The sequence below is a fragment of the Geotrypetes seraphini genome, chromosome 9 (assembly GCF_902459505.1).
Source record: "Geotrypetes seraphini chromosome 9, aGeoSer1.1, whole genome shotgun sequence".
Taxonomy (NCBI): domain Eukaryota; kingdom Metazoa; phylum Chordata; class Amphibia; order Gymnophiona; family Dermophiidae; genus Geotrypetes; species Geotrypetes seraphini.
Genome location: NC_047092.1, coordinates 179,060,224 through 179,080,531, shown reverse-complemented (window position 1 = coordinate 179,080,531; position 20,308 = coordinate 179,060,224). Strand labels below are relative to the sequence as shown.

The 20,308-nt window shown below is 38.8% G+C and overlaps 1 protein-coding gene across 13 annotated transcripts in view; it reads left to right on the top strand.

Annotated features, from left to right (window-relative positions):
- Positions 1-20,308, top strand: part of DLG1 (discs large MAGUK scaffold protein 1) — a 329,809-nt gene that overhangs the window by 169,679 nt on the left and 139,822 nt on the right. For all 13 annotated transcript variants that reach the window (XM_033958212.1, XM_033958211.1, XM_033958209.1 and 10 more), the window contains 3 exons: positions 3,926-3,976; positions 6,705-6,829; positions 15,470-15,639. In XM_033958212.1, the coding sequence (XP_033814103.1) occupies positions 15,609-15,639 (31 nt within the window). In that variant the 5' untranslated portion in view covers positions 3,926-3,976; positions 6,705-6,829; positions 15,470-15,608. The remainder of the gene's footprint in view (positions 1-3,925; positions 3,977-6,704; positions 6,830-15,469; positions 15,640-20,308) is intronic.

Sequence of the window (20,308 nt, the reverse complement as noted above, 5' to 3'; positions counted from 1 at the left end):
CTGGAAGGCCAGACCAACAGAAAATCTGGGAGCTCTCTGTCCTCTCTTAAGAACGCATATAAGATGTATCACATAATATTCAAGATATTATATACAATAACACAATACAATAAAATATTAAAATCATCATAAATCCACTTAAGTGACCAAATTATAAATGCAAACAGAATCTGTTGATCAGATTAAATGAAGGAAGTCAACTGAAAAAATGAGCTTTAAAACTCTTCCAAAAAGAGAGCAAAGAAGGAATAGTTGTCAGTTCATGAGGTAATGAATTTCATAAACTTAGTCCTGCTACTGCAAAAATTCTAGCACAGGAATCATCTTAACTAGATACTGTGTGAAATAAAGCAAAACTGTTTTCAGTTTGCTATTAGTTTCATGGAGTGTACTTTTTGTCTGAAAGGTTAAATAAATTTCCATTATTTAAAAATCATGAATGAGATGGAAAGGTTTAGAATAGGCTTGCTTTTCTGAAGTAGGCTCTGAAAACTGTAAGGCTCTTTATAGCTATTTTACATGGTGTTTTAGATTCTTTAAAGTGTAATTTTTCCAATTTGTGCTTTGAATTTATCTTTTCACTACTTTTTATTCTTTAACTTTTTAGGTAGGGCTGCATTTTGATTAAAATTTGTAATCACAGCTAAATGCAAAATTAAAAAAGATATGGTTATTTTTTTCTCTACTATAGATCCTTGCGACTCGCAGCTGCAGTTTAGAATGGCCTTTACTTTTTTTTTAAAATCTTTATTTTCATTTTATAGTATTGACATAATATTAGTCAAAACAAGAAAATAATACAAGTCAATTCAAAGATTAAAATGAGACAATAGGTAATAATAAACATTTACAATTGAAATAAAGGAATCAAGGCAAAATTTTTCCTTTTCTCATACGGCATAATATTAAACACAAAATAAATTTTTACTGGTTGTATCGTTAGACCTCAATCCATGGGGGAGAAAGCTTTAAAATTGCTGAAATCTTAATCAAATAGTACAAAGAAAAATGAAAATGGTAGCGGGAGAGAACATAACCAAAAACCTTATACTTGAGCAGGTTGAGACTGAACTTCTCTCAAGAATTTAAGTTTGCTCTTTAGCAGAAATAAATTTTGTCAACTGCTGAGGTTCAAAGAAAATAGAATGGCCTTTACTAACCCAAAGCTGACTAGCCTCTCTCCATAAAGAATTTCATCCTCTGTATCATGTTTGTTCCCTCTATTGAATCTTTGCTAGTTTCACTGCATCCTTTAGGAGATGGGGGCAGCCCAAATACTCAAGGTTTAATTACACCAAGGATCTATTCCAAAGCATAATGATATGCTCAGTTTAGTTCCCCATCCCTTTTCAAATAATCCCTAACATTCTTATTTTTTTTCAACAGTGACAGTATACTGGACTGAAAATTGCAATGTATTGCCCATGATGACTCCAAAATTTTTTTCTTTGATGGTATATTGTACCTGTAGTTAGGATTATTCCTCTTTGCAAAACTTCAGTTTACGAGTGTACCGGTTTGCGAGTGTTTTTCAAGACGAGCACAACATTCTTGCAAATCGTGACTCGCAAACCAAGCATTGACTCGGTTTGCAAGCCCCTCGCAAACACCCCCCCCCCCCCGCGTGAACTGGCATACCCCGCCCGCCCAAACTGAAAGCTTACCCTCCAATGTGGCACCAGCACGCAGCTCCAACCCACAGAAGGTGCCGGTGCCCGAAGATCGTGCCTCTCCTCCGACTGGGCCTTCAGCATCTGCGCATGCTCAAGGCCTTCTGGCTCTCATTCTCTCCGAGAATCTCGGAGAGAGGCAGAAGACAGAAGGCCTTGAGCATTCGCAGATGCTCAAGGCCCAGTCGGAGGAGAGGTACGATCTTCGGGCACCGGCACCTCTTGTGGGTTAGTGTTGCATGCTGGTGCCACATTGGGAGGTGAGCTTTCAGTTTGGGCGGGCGGGGGATGCCAGTTCGCGCGCGGGGGGGGGGGGGGTGTTCGCGAGGGGGGGCGATGCCGGTTCGTGGGGGAGCAGCATTTGTGGGGGGGAGATGTGGAAGCGCACCAGTGGCATCGGGAGTAGGGGGGAATCTTTTGGGGATGTGGTAGGGTGGGGTGGAGCAGCACCGGGGGTGGGGGGGGATGGGAGGTGAAATGAATCAAGCAAGTTTCCCTTACTTTCTATGGGAAAACTCGCTTTGATATACAAGTAACTTGGTTTATGAGCATGCTTCTGGAACGAATTATGCTCGTAAACCAAGGTTCCACTGTACTATATTTTTAATATGACTGTCCCACATACAAAACAAATAAAAGGCACTGACCTCATGAGCAACAATCCCTAGCTCTCAACAAGCAATCAAAAAGTTTAGGCATCATTTGAGCTTACTGTTATAATGACCTAGTTCTTAGACCTTGTCAAACATTAAGCACTAATGTGAAACACTCAGCTAGTGTTACAGAACCCTGAAACCCAATTCATCATGATGATTGATCAGTATAAAAAAAATTTTCTTCTAATAGAAGAGGCTTTTTAGATTGACCATTTGGTGTCTCCATGCACCAAATAACAATATTGTCAGAAGATAATAGCTTGCCTCTCCATTTCAGTCCAAATTAGAAAAGCTGCTGAAAGAAACTGGTACTTGAACTGCATTAACAGTAACAATGTGCTGCAGATAATGTTCAGCCTAATGTCTGTGCTTGTGGCATGCTATAGAAATTCATAAAACAAACAGATCATTTTTCCTCAAGACTGTGCTTGTGGTAGTTTACATAAACCAGTACTGAAGGGCAAATGTAAAAGTTTTGAATGTGAAATCCAGCTACAATGAGTATCAGTTTATAAGGTCTGTTTTTTCAGCATTTATACAATTATAAATAACTGGAATTTTATAGTATTGGGTAGTGGTCAAGAAAAACAAGTACTGTAGTATGGAATACCTCATCTTCTTGCGTCCAGTGGTGTACCATTGTACAAAGTTCCTATTTGTGCCCCGACACACATTACTTCCAGCCCACTACTTGGCCCTCCCCTCCTCTCATCTCCACCAAGGCAACCATTCAACCCTAGTTGACAACACAGCAAGCCCAGTGCTTCTCTAATATGTTCTCCCTGCTCAATCAGCTGTTTTAACCTGCCTGGTGCTCTTCAAATTCACCTGCCACCAACTCAACTCTGCCACTCGGGTGTCAGGAAAGGAGTGTAGGAGGAGGGAATTGGAAAGGTAAGAGAAAGAAGGTGAAGAACAAAAGCATTACTAGATATGTAAAAGAATCAGGGCTCATACTGTTAGAACCCACACCCAAGATTTTTGACTACTATAGCAATATAATACAGTTTTTCTATTATCTGATGTAAACGGGACCAGATAAGTGAAAAATGTGATTGATTTTATTTAAAAATTTCTTGCTCACTCCATCACTTTAAAATAAATTGTTAAACATCATGGAGAGGTGGATTTTTTCCCCTCAAGAACCCTGTTACATTAAAATAATGCAGTGAATCGCAAACTGTGTGCTGCGGTGAGATTCCGGGTGTGTGGCCAGGGATTGAAGGACGCATGACATACTGAGCGTCACTTCCGGCGTCAGCACCTTTCCTCCTGTCCGCCCCCACATGAACCTTGTCATTTTCCCTGAGCTTGGGGCTGTGTCTGGAGGGCATCTGAGCATGTGCAGATGTCAGTGTGATGTGTGCATGCATGCAACTTCATCACGTCAACATATGCGCATGCTCAGGGTTTGGGTGTGCCACAGAAAAGCATTTGCTCCTTTAATGTGCTAGTGTGTTGGAGCAAAAAAAAAGATTGCGAGACACTGAAATAATTATATAAAACTGTATTGCTGCTGTTATTTCAGCATTCTGTTTGGATTTCTGCATTCTTATGTATTCTTTTTTTTTTTTTTTTTCCACCCCACCTTGTTTTTAGGTCAATGGCACAGATACAGATTATGAATATGAAGAAATTACACTTGAAAGGGTAATGTGTGTGTGTGTATATTCTGCAAGAATTAGACACAAACAGGGTCATTTACTAACAATGAGCTAATGTCTTAAAAGCACAATATTTTTTGCATTGTCGATTTTGCAATGAGTGCTTAGCAAATGACACACCTTAACAGCATTACAGCACAATGTTAATAAATGACTCTCAAATGGGAAAAATTCCATCAAATACATTGGTAGTAGCTACAGGTTTTTGTGTACCCTGGAAAGCAATTTTTCTTTTGCACTCCTCCTGTGCAGCTATTAGTGAGCATGTCTGTAGATTCCATAATTATGCTGTTTTATTTCTCTTGATTTAGGTAGCGCTATAGAAATAATAAATAGTAGTAGTAGTAAGTTTGCAGTGAAGCAGCCAAAACAGGATGTGCTGATGTAAAATGGTAAATAGTACAAGCTCATTGTCACAAAAGTCTTCCATACAAATTAAAAAATGTAAAATATTATTCAGATGTATTTGGAGTATATGAGGAATAGGGAATTTTTGGTGCGTGCATATGTCTGTTCTAATGAGTTCCCTGAAGAAATTTGGAACTGCGGAAATGGAAACACGGTATTCACTCATAAGTAGAAATAATTTGATGAAACTAATAAATGATAGAATTGGAAAATGCTGGCTGGATGGAGGGTTTGGATTGGGGAGGGGAAGACTACAACTACTATACAATGAAAATCAGTCCATACCTCCACCCTAGATTCCTCACTAAACTTGGCTGGTACCATAGAGAAATGGGGGGGGGGGGGGGGGGGGGACGATGACGGACAATAAATATTTGGATTTTACAAGCATTTGCAAACTGCTCCACAGTGAATAAACATGGTTAGCTTTCCCCCCCCCCCCCCCCCCCGTCCTCTGAGTTAGACTTAACACTACTACTATAACAGCTGATTCGAAAAGTCATTGAATTTAGCAGGAAAATAGAAATCTAGCAGAATCTACATGTGTTTGATAAGCAGCCAAATGCTCCTATAAGGTTGCTAATAATTCATCAAAGTGATTTTTATGCCATTGCTGTTCAGTAACCCAAATTAGACTTTTTTTTTTTTTTTTTTTGCATAGAGGAACCAATGGGAAGTATCTGGTCCAAAGCTGTGATAAGAGTCCCAAACCTCCAATATTGCATCTAAATCTTCAAATTTAAGTGAACACATCATAGTAAACTAAGGGCTCTTTTCACTAAGCTGTGCTAGTGGTTTTAGAGCGCGCTGCATTGCCGCGCGCACTAGACGCTAACTCCACCATTGAGCTGGCGTTAGTTTTTACATGTAGCGCAGGGGGCAGTGCGCACTAAAAACGCTAGCTCACCTTAATAAAAGGAGCCCTAAGTTTCTTTAAAGCCTGAACAGTAAAAGGAAATCTGGAGGATTCTGTACCACTACAAAATTAACAGGAGAGAGTACATTCAATCACAAAATTTTCCACTATACATACTCTATAATCACTAATTTCCATAAGCCCCCCTGCACTCACACAAACAGGATTTACTCAATGCATAGAAGAGGAAGAGTACAAAGAAGGCCAATCGCATACACAATCATCCAAAAAAAGGAAAAACACATAGAAAAGAAAAAAAAGTGGAGAAAAAAACCTCAGATGGGCTTCATGGGTTCAAAAAAACTCCACTTTCTTAAATAATATTCAAACAATCAGCCATTTCTTCTTCTTCCATTCAGGTGATGCAAAGAGTCATTTCAATATTTGCAGGGAAAGACTCAATATACCACAAAGGCACAGTGTTTATTAATCAACAGAGCGCAGTCAAAGGCAAAAAATGCCAAAACAAGGTACAAACACTTAGCTATTATAAAGCGCTGCTGTTGCTGTCAATAATCCTAAAAACCTGGAACGCCCAAAGGCTCAACTTTGTGCTAAACAAATGCCGTTAGCACAAGACCCGACTGGGAACTTCCGTGTTTCGACGGAGCTGTGTCAGGGATATTGTCTCAGCAATAAGTAGCTGATAATACCACTCAAAGGCAGAAACTGCAAAGACACATTGCACACAGAATAGTGTCAGGGACTCTGTACCCTCAAGAGCATTACATACAAAGGGTCATTAATCTGAAATAAAATCACAAACCTACATGATCAGTCCATGAAAAATGCTCATGAGTACTGAACAGATGAACAAAGGGGTAAGAGTTAAAAGCAGCCTCAAAAATGTGGGCTTTTAGGCTAGATTTGAACAGGGCCAGAAATAGAGCATGACATACAGACTCAAGGAGTCTGTTGCAGGCGTAGAGCCTAATAAGATAGAAGGAACGGAGTTGACAGAGGAGAAGAGCTCAGATAAAGAGCAGCTTGCCCTAGGGAGAAATATAAGGAGAGATACTGAGGAGCTGCAGAATGAATTCACTAATAAGTCAGTAAGAGGAGGTTGAACTGTTCATGGAAAGAGAGAGGGAGCTAAGGAAGTGATTTGAAGAGAGTGGTTTTGTGGGTATTGCGACACTGGTGGAAGGGAAGTCATGCAGTAGAATTTTGAACATATTGAAGAGTATATGGTTTAGTTAATGGGATACATGTGAGGAGTAAGTTGCAGTAACCGTGACAAGTAATGAGAGTATGGATAAGGGTTTTGATAGAACAGATACAGATAATGGACAGAGAGGCTGAAGTGTAAATGTGTTGCTTAGATTTGTTTACAAAGTTCAGTCCCTTTTTGTTGCACAAATATAAATACCAAAAATTCTTTAATTTTTAGGGAAATTCAGGACTTGGTTTTAGCATTGCAGGGGGCACAGACAACCCACACATTGGAGATGATTCAAGTATTTTCATAACAAAAATCATTGCAGGGGGTGCAGCTGCACAAGATGGAAGACTAAGGTATGTTAACAGTGTATTTCTAGTTTTGTCTGCCTACATAATAAATCAGCAAGTTTCACTGTTGTGAATAGGGAGAGTGGAACAACCTTTTGGTTGGAGGGGGCTAAACAACCCAATTTCTTGCTCCAAACTATCTTATTGCTGATGCTGAATTAAGCAAAGTATTTGTCTGGGACCCCATGACTCACCCCATTCCACTTGTGAAGGTTTTTTCTGCAATTACTATAAAGTGAGTATTGCCACATCACTTATGCTTTCTCTTCTAAATTATTTATTAGATTTTATTTACCACCTTTTTTGAAAGAATTCACTCAAGACTGTGTACAACAAAAATAAGTCAAATAAGCAATATAGAAATACAGCAGTAAAAATATTCAAATACAAAGTATTGTATAATATGCTACATTACCAATATACCCAGTAATTTGCAGAAGCCCATTATTGAAGTGAGGTTATATTGCTTTTTTTTTTTAGTTCAATGGTTTTATTGAATATTATAGGAATTATAAACAGAAAGCAGTTCAAACATATAGATCATAATAAAAATCATGTATCAAATATTCGTATCTACAATCATTTGAATAAAACTAGATTAATGAGAAGGATCCAGAGTATCTGGAACTGCTTAGAAAAGGAATAGAAGAAGACAGAGAAGCATGAGGGATAAGAGAAAGAGAGAGAAATATAAAGAAAGAGAATGAGAAATAGAGAGGGATATAGAGAGAGAAAGAGAGAGGCAGAAGTGTCTATAGAGCAGAACGAACATATGAATCTAGGAATGTCCAAGGTGATTTGTTTCGTGTCAAATTTGTGGAAGATCGAGAAAACAATTTCTTTTCATATGCATAAGATTCAAATTTATGGTACATACTCAAGGAGTTCCACCAAAAGGTGTAGTCTAGCAATGAGGATGATTTCCAGTTTTTCAGAATATGCATTAGAGCTGTCACGAACATGGTGTCAATGAGTTTAGGCGGGCAATTTGATTGTGCAAAACATGGGTGTTGAGAACGAAGAATTATAATATCCATGGAGATCACTTCTGAACATTTAGTGACAGATTTTATGGTATCCCAAATACGAAGCCAAAAGGAATGAACCATACTGCAGTGGAAAAGCATGTGATCGAGAGTTCCGGGTGCTTTCAGACAGTTCCAACAGGTAGAATCTTGTTGTAGATTCGCTTTCCACTTACGATATGGAGTCCATACTGCATTCCACATAACAAAGTACATTGATTGTGAAACTCTGGATGATAAAAGAGGACGATTTGTGGAAGACCAGAAGAGTTCCCAATCTATTTCAGAAAGCGTGGTTTTCAAAATAGAGTCCCAATGGTTCATAGATTGAGTTGAAAAAGTGAAGAAGTGATCTCTTAGTATACCATAAAAAAGAGATATTGCCTTACCCTTCAGTAAAGCCAGAGTAGACCAATGGCGAACAGTATGAATAGAGGTCATAAAATCAGGGCGTGTATGTATATTATCTAATATTCCAGTAAGCATAAGCCATTGTGATCGTACAGAGGATGGGAGTGAGTATGTGGAACGGAAAATATCAAAGGGGACAAAAGAATTAGAGGAGATCAATTGATGAACAAACCACACACCCGCCCGCTGCCACCTTTTCCATGAGAGGGATCTTCCATTGATCTGAATTTTAGAGTTATTCCAAAGGGACATGAGTGGGCCTTCATCAGCGTGAATTTCAGCCGCTGCATCTAATAGGCGTAAAGCATGCTGCGTTGCACATAATAAAGAATACCTTCTCAGGTGTCTAGGTATTGACACTGTAAGAAAGCACGAGACATGTAGTGGTGTACATAAAAAGCGTTCCATTTCGAACCATGCTGGTTGATCTTGAGGGTTCGAGTCAACTATCCATTGAGCTCCATATTTGGCTAATGATGCAATGTAATAGTAGTAAAAATCTGGTAGATTTAGGCCGCCATTAATCTTAGAGGCCTTCAGCTTGGCGAGAGCAATACGAGGTTTTTTCTTGTTCCAAATAAATTCAGAAATTTTCATATTAAGCCAATGAAAGAATTTTTTCTGGCATAAAAGGGGAAGCATAGAAAGAATGTAATTAATTTGTGGAGCCAGAGTCATTTTAATGGAGGCTATTCTACCCCACCAGGACAGATAAAGCGGAGACCAACGCGTTGTAGTATTTAAAATTAAATTTTTGATTTTGGCTATGTTAAGATCCTGAGCATGATCTGGATCTTTATGAATTAGGATTCCCAAATATTTCACAGCTCCTTGTGACCATGGAAAAGAGAAGTGAGCTAGATCTGAGAAGGAAATATGGTCATTGAGAGGAAAGATCTCCGACTTCTCCCAGTTGACAGAGTATCCCGAGAGACGAGAATATTGGGAAACTATGTGAATGAGATGGGGTAGAGAGAAAAGGGGATCTCTGAGAAAGAGGAGAACGTCATCGGCATAAGCTGCCAATTTAATGTCTCGATTGGATGAGGGAATAACTTTTATTAGGGAACACTGTCGGATAGCAGATAATAAAGGTTCCAATGCTAGATCAAATAATAATGGTGAAAGGGGACAGCCTTGACCTACCCTGGGTCTTGTCTTCTCACCTCCATTGGAAATAGAGCGTGCTCACCGCGTACCGTCTCACCTCTCTAAACATACATCTTCTCCCAGGCCTATAGTGGCTAAACTCCTCAGATTTCAACACACATTACAGATCCTCACAACAGCAAAATCTAAACCTCAGCTACTACATCAAGGAAAAAAATTTTTCATTGTTCCAGATCTGGCTAAAACCACAGCCTTGAAGAGAAAGGCTTTCCTCTCTCACCGGCAAGAGCTCAAAGACATTGGAGCCAAATACGGTCTTATGTATCCTGCCAGGATGAAAGTTACTTACAATAACCACACCACTTCTTACACTGATCCTGATGAGCTGACTGCATTCCTGGACTCTCTGAAAATGCGCTAACAGGTTGAGCTACTGATGTCTATGCTTGCATCTGTTTCCTGCTGTTAATGTTCTCTGCTGTTAAGATTTTCTGCTATTATAGCTTGTTAATACAAGACTATACAATTTATTACTTAGTGTGAAAAAGCACACCACTTTCATGTTTCTTAAATTGAGTGAGTGTGAAATAATGTTAGCTGTTCCATATGAGTTATCTCTCCGTGCTCATAAGAGCACTCTTAAACTGTTTTCTTCCATACATGATATTTTGGTCTTTCTTTTTTCTGACCTTATATTATGCTGCCACTGCTAGTCTATTTGCTCTTTATCTTATGCTTTCTTTATTTCTACCTTCTGGCAGAAGTGTCTGTCTGATATTTTGGTTATGTCATTTATTTTTTTCTTATAAAGGTGATATCTGCTATGCTCTAACACCACATATAATAGATTATGGCTGACTTACATATCCTTTCTTTTAATGTGAATGGTTTGAACCATCCTATTAAAAGAAAAAAGATAGCCAACTATGTGTCTAATAAACATCCTGATGTGATATACTTACAAGAGACCCACCTCCCGCCCACTGCCTCCTTGAAATTTAAATTGAAGGGATATTCCACTCATTTATATTCTCCTGCAACTCAGAGAAAAAAAAATGGGATATCAATACTTCTCAGTGACAAGCTATCCCCTGTTGTTCACTCTATTAAAACGGATTCTGACGGTAGATGGTGTCTAGTACATGCTGCGTTGCACTCTGTAGATTTTGTGTTCCTTAATATTTACGCTCCTGTCTTGGACCACCCAGATTTTTTTAAAGACCTTCAGCTGGCGTTAGTTGAACACGATTCTTGTTCTCTGATACTGGGCGGGGATTTCAATCAAATTCAAGATACTTACATAGACAGATCATCCTCTTGCAGACCCTCCAAATCCAAATCTTTTGCAGCTCTACATGCTTTAAAAGAAGCCTTCTCCCTTGTAGATCCATGGCGCTTATTAAATCCAAAAGGTAGGGAATATTCCCACTTTTCACCGCCACATAACACCTACTCGAGGATTGATTTCTTTCTTCTTTCCTCTCCTCTCATTCAAGATGTGACAAACGCTATCATACACCCAATATCTCTTACAGACCATGCAGCTATTTCTTTGCATTTATCTATTTCTGCTCCGCACAAAGAATCTCCTTCTTGGCGACTTAACAATACCTTACTCTTAGATGAGAAAATAGTGGACAAAATCAAATCCTTTACTACAGAATTCTTCGAATTTAATACAAAAGATCCAGAAATTTGTCCTTCTATCATCTGGGAAGCCTACAAAGCTTCTCTCAGAGGTGAATTGATTAAGCTTGCTTCCTGGAAAAAGAAACAATCCATGCAAAAAGAAAAAGAATTGGAAATTTCTATTAAAAACCTAGAATTACAACATATGTCTACTCATTTACATGATCCATCCTTATTCCAACGTATTCAAAACCTTAAATATGAATATAATACTTTGGTCTCTTGCACGGCCCGAAGAGATATCTTTATTTCAACTTCTGGTCACTATATGGGAGATAATCTCATGGGTCGCCCTTTAGCTAGATATCTCAAAACCAAATCAAAACGTTTACACATTTCAGCTATTCAAGACCCATCAGGACAATTAGTAAGAACCAGACCATTGATTTCCTCCCAATTTGAAAAATTCTATACTGCCCTATATCATTCTGAGTCTTCGGCCCCTGATTCGGACATAGATTCTTTTCTTGCTTCTTTAAATCATCCGACTATATCGGAATCTATTAAAACAAAACTAGATGCTCCTATAACTACAAATGAGATTGAGACTGCTATATCTTCCTTACCCGCTGGGAAAGCCCCTGGACCAGATGGTTTTACTGGTGAGTTTTTTAAAAGTTTCCGAGCTCTCTTGGCACCTCAACTTCTAACATATTATGATTTCCTCCACTCCACTCCGGACAAACAATTTAACTTCACTGAGGCCACCATTGTAGTTATTCCCAAGCCAGATAGGGATGCTACTATGGTTAAAAATTTTCGTCCTATCTCTCTCCTCAATTTGGATTACAAAATCATGGCGAAAATTCTATCACTAAGACTTAACACAGTGATCCCAACCCTCGTACATAAAGATCAAACAGGATTCATCAAACAAAGATATATAGGAGATAATATACGTTTATTTCATCATATAAATGCTCACGCTAAAACAATGTCGGAGCCTGTGATTGGCCTGGCCATCGATGCTGAAAAGGCCTTTGACCGAGTGGAGTGGCCTTTCTTATTCCGAGTACTGAAATGGTACAACTTTGGTTCCTTTTTCACAAATTGGATAGAAACATTATATCGTCAACCCACGGCCCGTATCCTGATTAATAACTCTCTCTCTAATAGATTTTCCCTTTACAGAGGTTATATTGCTGATTTGTGCATTGTCACTTCTTTCTACACCTCTTCCCTCAGCGCCCTGATCTCTTCCCATAGCTCCCAGTATCATCTGTTTGCTGATGAGTCCCAGATCTATCTGTCTGCACCTGAGATTTCATCTAAAATCCAAGAACAAGTCTCAGCCTGTCTTGCTAATATCGCTGCCTGGATGTCTCACTGGCACCTGAATCTAAACCTCTTCTCTTTCCTCCTAAACCATTTGCTCCTCTCCCTCCATTCTCCATCTCTAAATAATACTATTATCATTCCTGTCGCTTCTGCTTATAACCTTGGAGTTGGCTTCAATGCCAACCTCTCATTTTCTACCCACATCCAACAAACTGCTAAACCCTGTTGCTTCTATCTCTACAGCATCACCAAAATTCTCCAATTCCTCTCTGAGCACACTACCTGGACCTTTGTCCACATTCTAGTAACCTCATGCTTAATCTACTTCTTCTTTTTTTTTTTTATTCTTTATTCATTTTTACATATTACAACAAGTGTATAAAAAAAACATTCGAACTTATAAATATACACTTGGTTAACTTTCATATATCATTAAAAATATAACTTTTCAGCCAATACCTATATTCTATAATCTATTTATATTCTTAATCTACTTCTAACAGATCTTCCACTGAACTGCCTTTCTCCACTGCAATCTGTACAAAACTCTGCTGGATGACTTATCTTTTGCCAACCTCGCTACACTTGCCTCTCCTCAAATCATTTCACTGGCTCCCTATTCACCTTCACATAAAGTTCAAACTACTATTACTAACCTACAAGTGTATTAATTTTGCAGCCCTTCAGTATCTCTCCTTTCCTTATACACCTCCCCAAGAACTCCTTTTCTTAGACAAATTTCTTTTATCTGTACCTTTCTTCTCCATTTCCAATTCCAGACTTTGTTCCTTTCAACTCACCATCCCGTATGCCTGGAATAAACTGAGTCTGTCCTTCCCTTGTTGAAAAGTAGGCTGAAAGCCCACCTTTTCGAGACAGCTTTCAACTCATAACCCTACTCCCCTTTACCCTCTGCTCACCATTCTAGCTAGCAGTTTAACCATCCCCTCTAACTGTAACCCCTACTCTGGAATCCTGTTTGTTCAGATTGTAAGTTCATTGTCTCCATTGTAACTAAATCCAGGAGAGTTGGAGCTGAGCCCTTTGGCCTTCCACTTGGTGGTGGAATAGTGTTGAGCCCTAGTCTTTGACCTGATGTCTCCTCAATTCTTCATTTGTGAAAAAGAGCACGGCTCAGGTGGGAGAAACACGATATTGCAGTTCTGGCCATCACTGGAAACTATGTATATGTATTAACACCATGGTCCCTGATTGGCTTATAAATCCAGAAGATTTTAGATTAAGCAGTATAACAAATTTTTAGTAAACCTTGAATCTATTTTGAGCCCTAGACTAGCCCTATAGGCTATGGCATATGGGCATGGCTTATCAGAGAGTACTCTGCTGCAGTTGCCATGGAGAACAAGTCTACTATGACTGGGCCCAGTTTTCCTGGATGGTCTAAATTCCTTCTGGTACCTTATTTGGTCCTTGAGATGGTCTACCTGAGTTGCAAGGAATATTTGGCTTTGGTTATTGGTATTCTTCTGAGAGCTCGCAGAGGCACCACTTTTTTGGCGTGTGTGGGTCTGGCATATTTTTGGACTATGGTGTGGAGAGCAAGGGTTGTGTTAGCTTGCCATTGCTCTTTTATCAGCTTTAATATTGTCATGCTGCCAGATTCCAGGCTGCATCATTCCTTGTGTTGTTAGTGATACTGGAAAGCTCAGGTTTTTTGCTTCCATCTGCTAAATAGGTTGGCACAACCCATCAGTCTGGACTGGTCTAATAGGATACAAGGAAAGGAATTTCAGGAACAAGTTTCACCGTTATTGATATAGGATACCTAGATTGCTAATTTGTATGCTTCCTACCACCAGACAGTCCTTTTCCTCATTAACAATCAGCTATTCCCATGGCATCAGCCAGGATCTCTGGCATTCTTACCTGGTCTTGCAATTGCAGTAGACCCAAATATGAGAGTGACTTTGGGGTGACCCATTTCCATCTCAGATTCTGTTCTTTTTTAGACTCTTACCATGTCATTATTGTGGCTCTTCTAATGGGCTTCAGCTATACTTCAGGAGACACTAATCAATACATGTACATTCAATTAAAGCCTGTAATATGAGGAGGATGTTCTGAAGGCTAGCAGATCATTTTAAAGACCAAGAAGAAGTAGTGTAAGGAATTCTGTGAAGCAAGAGGCATCATAGGAGGTCTAGCATTGGTCTGTAAAAGCCAGGTTTATGTTGTGCTGTGGCATGCATGGTTTAGACCAGGGTGGTCAAACTGCAATCCTGGAAGGTGAGAAACCAGTTCTTCAAGACATTCCTAATGAATATGCATATGAGAGAGATGTTTGTATTGCCTTCATTATATATGCAAAAGCATTTTTCACACATTCATTACAGATATCTAGAAAGTCAGACTGCTTTACAGCCCTTCAGGATTGCAATTTGACACCACTTATTTAGGCTAACAAGGAACTAATAGAAAATTAGCAGGGAAGATCTTTTGCTCTTGTCATCTTTCATTTCATAGGATTGAAAATTAACAAATGTAGATTAACAAGAATCAAGCTTTTTGAATCTATAGGTGAAATTCAATACTTTCATCTTATTTATGGAAGCTTTTTAGCAGAAGCAGCATTACAGAATTTGTCAGTAATATCTCATGCTACTTTATGCTTCTTTATAATGTTTTTGCTTTATATTTTTAAACCAGTTAAAAAAAAATTATGAAATCAATTTATCCTTCAAAGCACTAAAACTAATAAAACAGTAGTAATCTCCTTGCTGTCTTTTAGCCTTGTTGAATGCTTTCCTGCTGATTTTTGCCAACCGCATACACTAAATATATTCATATTCTATGCATAAGCTTGGAATCCAATTTGACTAGTATTAACTAGTTATTAGATAACTAGTGTATGTAACCTCTAGTTAAATTCTGGAATGAGAAAGTAATGAACAATCTATTTGCTAATTCAACTGAAGCAAGATTGTACTTAATATAAAATGTACACGTCAGTGTTTTACTCTGTGCTTACTACATTGTGGTATATTTGTATGTTACTCAATTTTAGAGGATTCATGATGCATGTGCTTAACTGTATTGTGTGGGCTTAAAATTTTTCTTGTATTAAAATCACCAGTGTCCATCAGATGATAAATATTACCATTCTTTTCTTCAGGGTTAATGATTGTATATTACGAGTGAACGATGTGGATGTACATGATGTGACACACAGCAAAGCAGTTGAAGCTTTGAAAGAAGCAGGATCAGTCGTGCGGTTGTATGTCAGGAGGAGGAAGCCTGTCACAGAAAAAATAATGGAGATAAAGCTTGTGAAAGGGCCTAAAGGTATAAAGAATGAATAAAGTGTGTGCTGCATCGAATAAGACTTATTTAGGGACTAAGGGCTCCTTTTACTAAGGTGTGCTAGCGTTTTTAGCGCATGCTGCAGATTAGTGCACGCTAACTCCTGCGCTACGCGTAAAAACTAACACCAGCTTAATGGTGGCGTTAGCGTCTAGCGTGCGCGCTAAAACCACTAGCGCAGCTTAGTAAAAGGAGCCCTAATTTTTTATAATTGTGGGAATATTACGTCCTTTTTGTCATGTTTTCTCGTTCGTGTAATTAAAAGTAATAAATAACCAATAAACTGATTTTAGGCACTTGTGAAGACCAAGTTTTATAATGAAATTTTAAGGCATGTATATTTTTTTCTTGGTTTTGCTTTGGTGTTCCCATTCTTTTATCTATGGCAAAATGCTGGAAGCTAGCACAGGTTTGTGTGGTTAAGTAGTACAATTCTGCCAAGGGTATGCTAGTCATATGACTTCTTAAAATGCCATATATTGTCATACCAGAAAAATAAAGGTCTTCATTTATGTGAAGTGGCTGTTTTCTTTCTCCTCTGCTTTACTGATACGGTTGCTTAGCAACCAAAAGCAGGCACATAGCAGAATGAAAGTGTTGGTGAAAAGATGTATGGAGAAAGTCATTGGTGGCAGTCAAGAGTGGCAATAGAAAAATTGCTTGACATTCAAGACTTAGCACCGAAAAATTTCTTAAGAAACAGCTAACTGTATATAAGAATTAGTAAGTATATGTGGCTTTTGTTTTGTTTTGCAATTTGAATGCTTAGCCATTTTGTAAAGAATTCTGTCTTATAAGAATACAATAATCATGCATTTATAGGAATTCTGAAATTATAGTAAAGGACACATGACACACATCAAAGCACACATTTGCTTTTAATGAATGTGTAAAGAGCTTTTTCTGAGGATAAGCAGGATACTAAAGTCCTTTCAACATGGGTGACATTAACTGATGGAGCCCGGCATGGGAATTCTACTTCAGCACTGATAGATAAAACATATGAGCTGGCTCAACTATGTATGTGTACCATATCTTGCCTGCCATTGGCATCAGACTTATGTTTTGATATTGCGTGTCCTAAAAGTGTGATGTTGAGAGTTTTGAGACATTGAGCTCACCAATGATTTTTAAAGTGCCCCAATTGTGATGATCATTCATCTCCCTGGCATTGGAGGCAGTGCATCAGCATTCAAGAACCCAAGACCCTGCTTCCAGTTGAAGTCTTTTGGAAAAGGTTTTCTGAATTCTATGCTCATATCCTGTTAACCTATTAGCTGTTTATGGGTATGCAATTGTATAACATAGTGTACAGTGTAGCAGAATTTGCCAACACTCTCCCTAAGAAGAGAGTTGAACTCAGTGGGAGGAGGGTGGAATATACATGGTTTATAAGACCTGTGGTATTTTCAATATGGCATCAAGAGCTGCTGCATTGACAATTAGCACCTGTTTGAAGGCATCAGACCTTAAATTTTACAACTGTCTTGTAGACAAACTGAGCTATAGACTACATACCCACAAGTGTGTTTTTGGAAGACTTTCAAGAGTGGGCCACCCACTAAATTAGTGATTTTTACCTTTATCTCGCAGCACACTGACAAGGTGCAAAAACTGTCAAGGCACATCATCAGTTTTTAAAGATTGGGTTTAAAGTAGAATAATTACATTTTTAATCATGTGTCTTATCTTGATAGTTGAAGACACAAGATGGCAAAAGGGCAATACAATTCAAAGATTAAAATAGACACAAATAACATGCATGGAAAGCACTGCTCAAAAAAATATTCTGATTTCTCATGTCATCTGAGCTATAGCAAAATAAAACTCTCCACTCTTTAAGCACATTATGATATACAAAACCTGAAAATAATCCTAACATTTATATGCAGATGTCAAGTACAAATATGTCATGCAACTAATTCATATGATTCAAATAGCAAGAATCCTACAAATAGGCAGCATTACAAATGTCACACTCAGCCCAAAAATCTCCTATTGGTAAAACAGAACAAGTGGGACAGCTACAAATCTCTACACAGAAGCTACGTGCTTACAGAATACCGTATCTGTTGCATGCAAAAACACAGACCCTGACCAAATATGAGCTATGAAAGAACTTAAGGGGTTCAAAGGGTCTTATTTCATTCAGTAAATGTTTTATGTGCCAAACGTGTGATGGTATCATTCTTTCACAGCTTTGACCATACCTGGAAAAGCTCTAGTGATAGGAAGAAGTACAAAATTGGCATTGTGAGATTCAAAAGTGAAGGGGAGGAATATGTAGAAGCTGATAAAGAAAAGGCTGAATTGCTTAACAAATATGTTCACTGCTGAAGTTCCGGGAGTGGGACCACAGAAGACAAATATGAATAGGGATGGTGCAGTGGTTGACCCCGATCGATTTTCAGAGGGTTGTGTTTGTCAGGAGCTAGCTAAATTAAAGGTAGACAAAACGATGGGGCTGGATGGTATACATCCGAGGGTGCTGAAGGAACTTAGGGAAGTTCTGTTGGCTCCGCTGACTGACCTTTTCAATGCTTCTCTAGAGTCGGGAGTGGTATAGGAGGACTTAAGAAGGGCGAATGTGGTTCCTCTACACAAAAGTGGAAGTAAGGATGAAGTAGGGAATTACAGGCCAGTAAGTTTGATTTCTTTTGTAAGCAAATTAATGGAAATGCTTTTAAAACAGAGAATTGTGAAGTTTCTGGAATCCAGTGGATTACAAGACTGAAGTCAGCATGCATTCTCTAGAGGTGTAGGTCTTGTCAGACAAATCTGATCAATTTCTTTGACTGGGTGACCAGAGAATTGGATAGAGTGACTGTGGTGAAAGTGGTGTATTTAGATTTTAGCAAAGCCTTTGACAGTGCACCACACAGACGGCTAATAAATAAACTGAGTGCTCTTGGGATGGGCCCCAAAGTTATGGGCTGGGTCAGGAACTGGATGAGTGGAAGACAACAGAGGGTAGTGGTCAATGGAGATCACTCTGAGGAAATAATAATAATAACTTTATTCCTTTATACTGCCATAACCAAAAGTTCTAGGCGGTTTACACTAAAAAGAGCTGGACAATCAGTGAAATACAATAATACAGTAAAAAATACAAATATTTGTAAAATAGAATTTCAATAATAAAACTCATTAACTAATAAACTTATCGAACAAAGTGGTCTTAATTAATTTCCGAAAACTGCAATAGGATAACCTAGCTTGCTGAATACATTTACCTAACCAAGATTGTTGCCTACCAGCTTGAAATGCTAGGGTCCTAACTAAGAAGATCTTATATCTACACCCATTAATTTTTGGATAAGCAAATAAGTAAAAGTTTCTCGTTTCTCTTGATGGTCTATGAGGAAAAAGGTAAGCTGGAGACAATCCCGATATCAGCTTAAAGCAGATAAAGGAAAATATGAATAATACTCTTGCCTCCAAAGGCAGCCAATGAAGTAAATGATAATATGGACTAATAAGGAATGTTACCAGTGGTATGCCTCAAGGTTCTGTTCTTGGACCTGTTCTTTTTAACATTTTTATAAGCGATATTGCTGAAGGGCTGTTGGGTAAGATTTGCCTTTTTGCAGAGGATACCAAAATCTGCAATAGAGTAGACACCCAGGATGATGTGAATGACATGAAGAAAGAACTAGTGAAGCTTGAAGAGTGGTCTGAAATTTGCCAGCTAAAGTTTAATGCTAAGAAATGCAAGCTCGTGCATTTGGTCTGCAAAAACCTGAGGGCACGGTACAGTTAGGGGGCGAAGAACTACTTTTTTACAGAAATTGTGGTAGATGTGTGAAACAGTCTCCTGGAAGAAGTACTGGAGACAGATATTGTGTCTGAATTCAAGAAAGCTTTGAATAGGCACATGGGATCTCTCAGAGAGAGAAAGAGATAATGGCAGTGTTTTTTCAAGATTGCGTTTCTTTTGGACATTGTGCCAGGCAGCAGGAATTTTATAATACATGCCGCAAGTAACCATTTTGGCTTGGTTTTTGGGGTTTTGTGTTTTGTTTTGTTTTTTTTGCAATTTGGTGCCATTTACTGGGCTACCTTTTACACCCTGAGGAAGGCCTATTTGGCTAAAACATGGACTGTGTCGAGGTCCAGTATATATTTTATTACAAAGGACTTTCTATGCCTGTCACATTTTATTCATACTTCCCTAGCAACAGCAGCAGATGAATCCAGAGACCAATGGGATAGCTCACATCTACCAGCAGGCGGAGATAGAGAAACTGATTAACAGGTGGTCCTATTGGCTGGCACTCCTCCTGTCTCATCAGTAATCTCTATCTCCCAGCAGGAAAAGGTCGCTATTCAACTAGCTCCTGAATTCTGGCTGTGGCTGGAACTTTATTTTCTCCTGTTGAGGTTTCTCTTCAGCGAGACTGCCATTCTGTTTCTCCTGTTGAGATTTTTCTCTTCAGTGAGACAGGGGTGTCCGGCTGAACGGTGCCGGCTTTAGAGGTTACACTTGGGCCCCCCCTTGTCCCTGCCTCACCCTCCCTCCATTGCTAGAGGGTCTGACTGGGTCTCAAATTTTTTCTTCTTTCCCTTCTCTAAAAAAAACAAAAAAAAACAACAGACCACAGTTGTTACATTCTGCTGCAAACTGGCTTCAGCCGGCCCTAACAACAAGCTG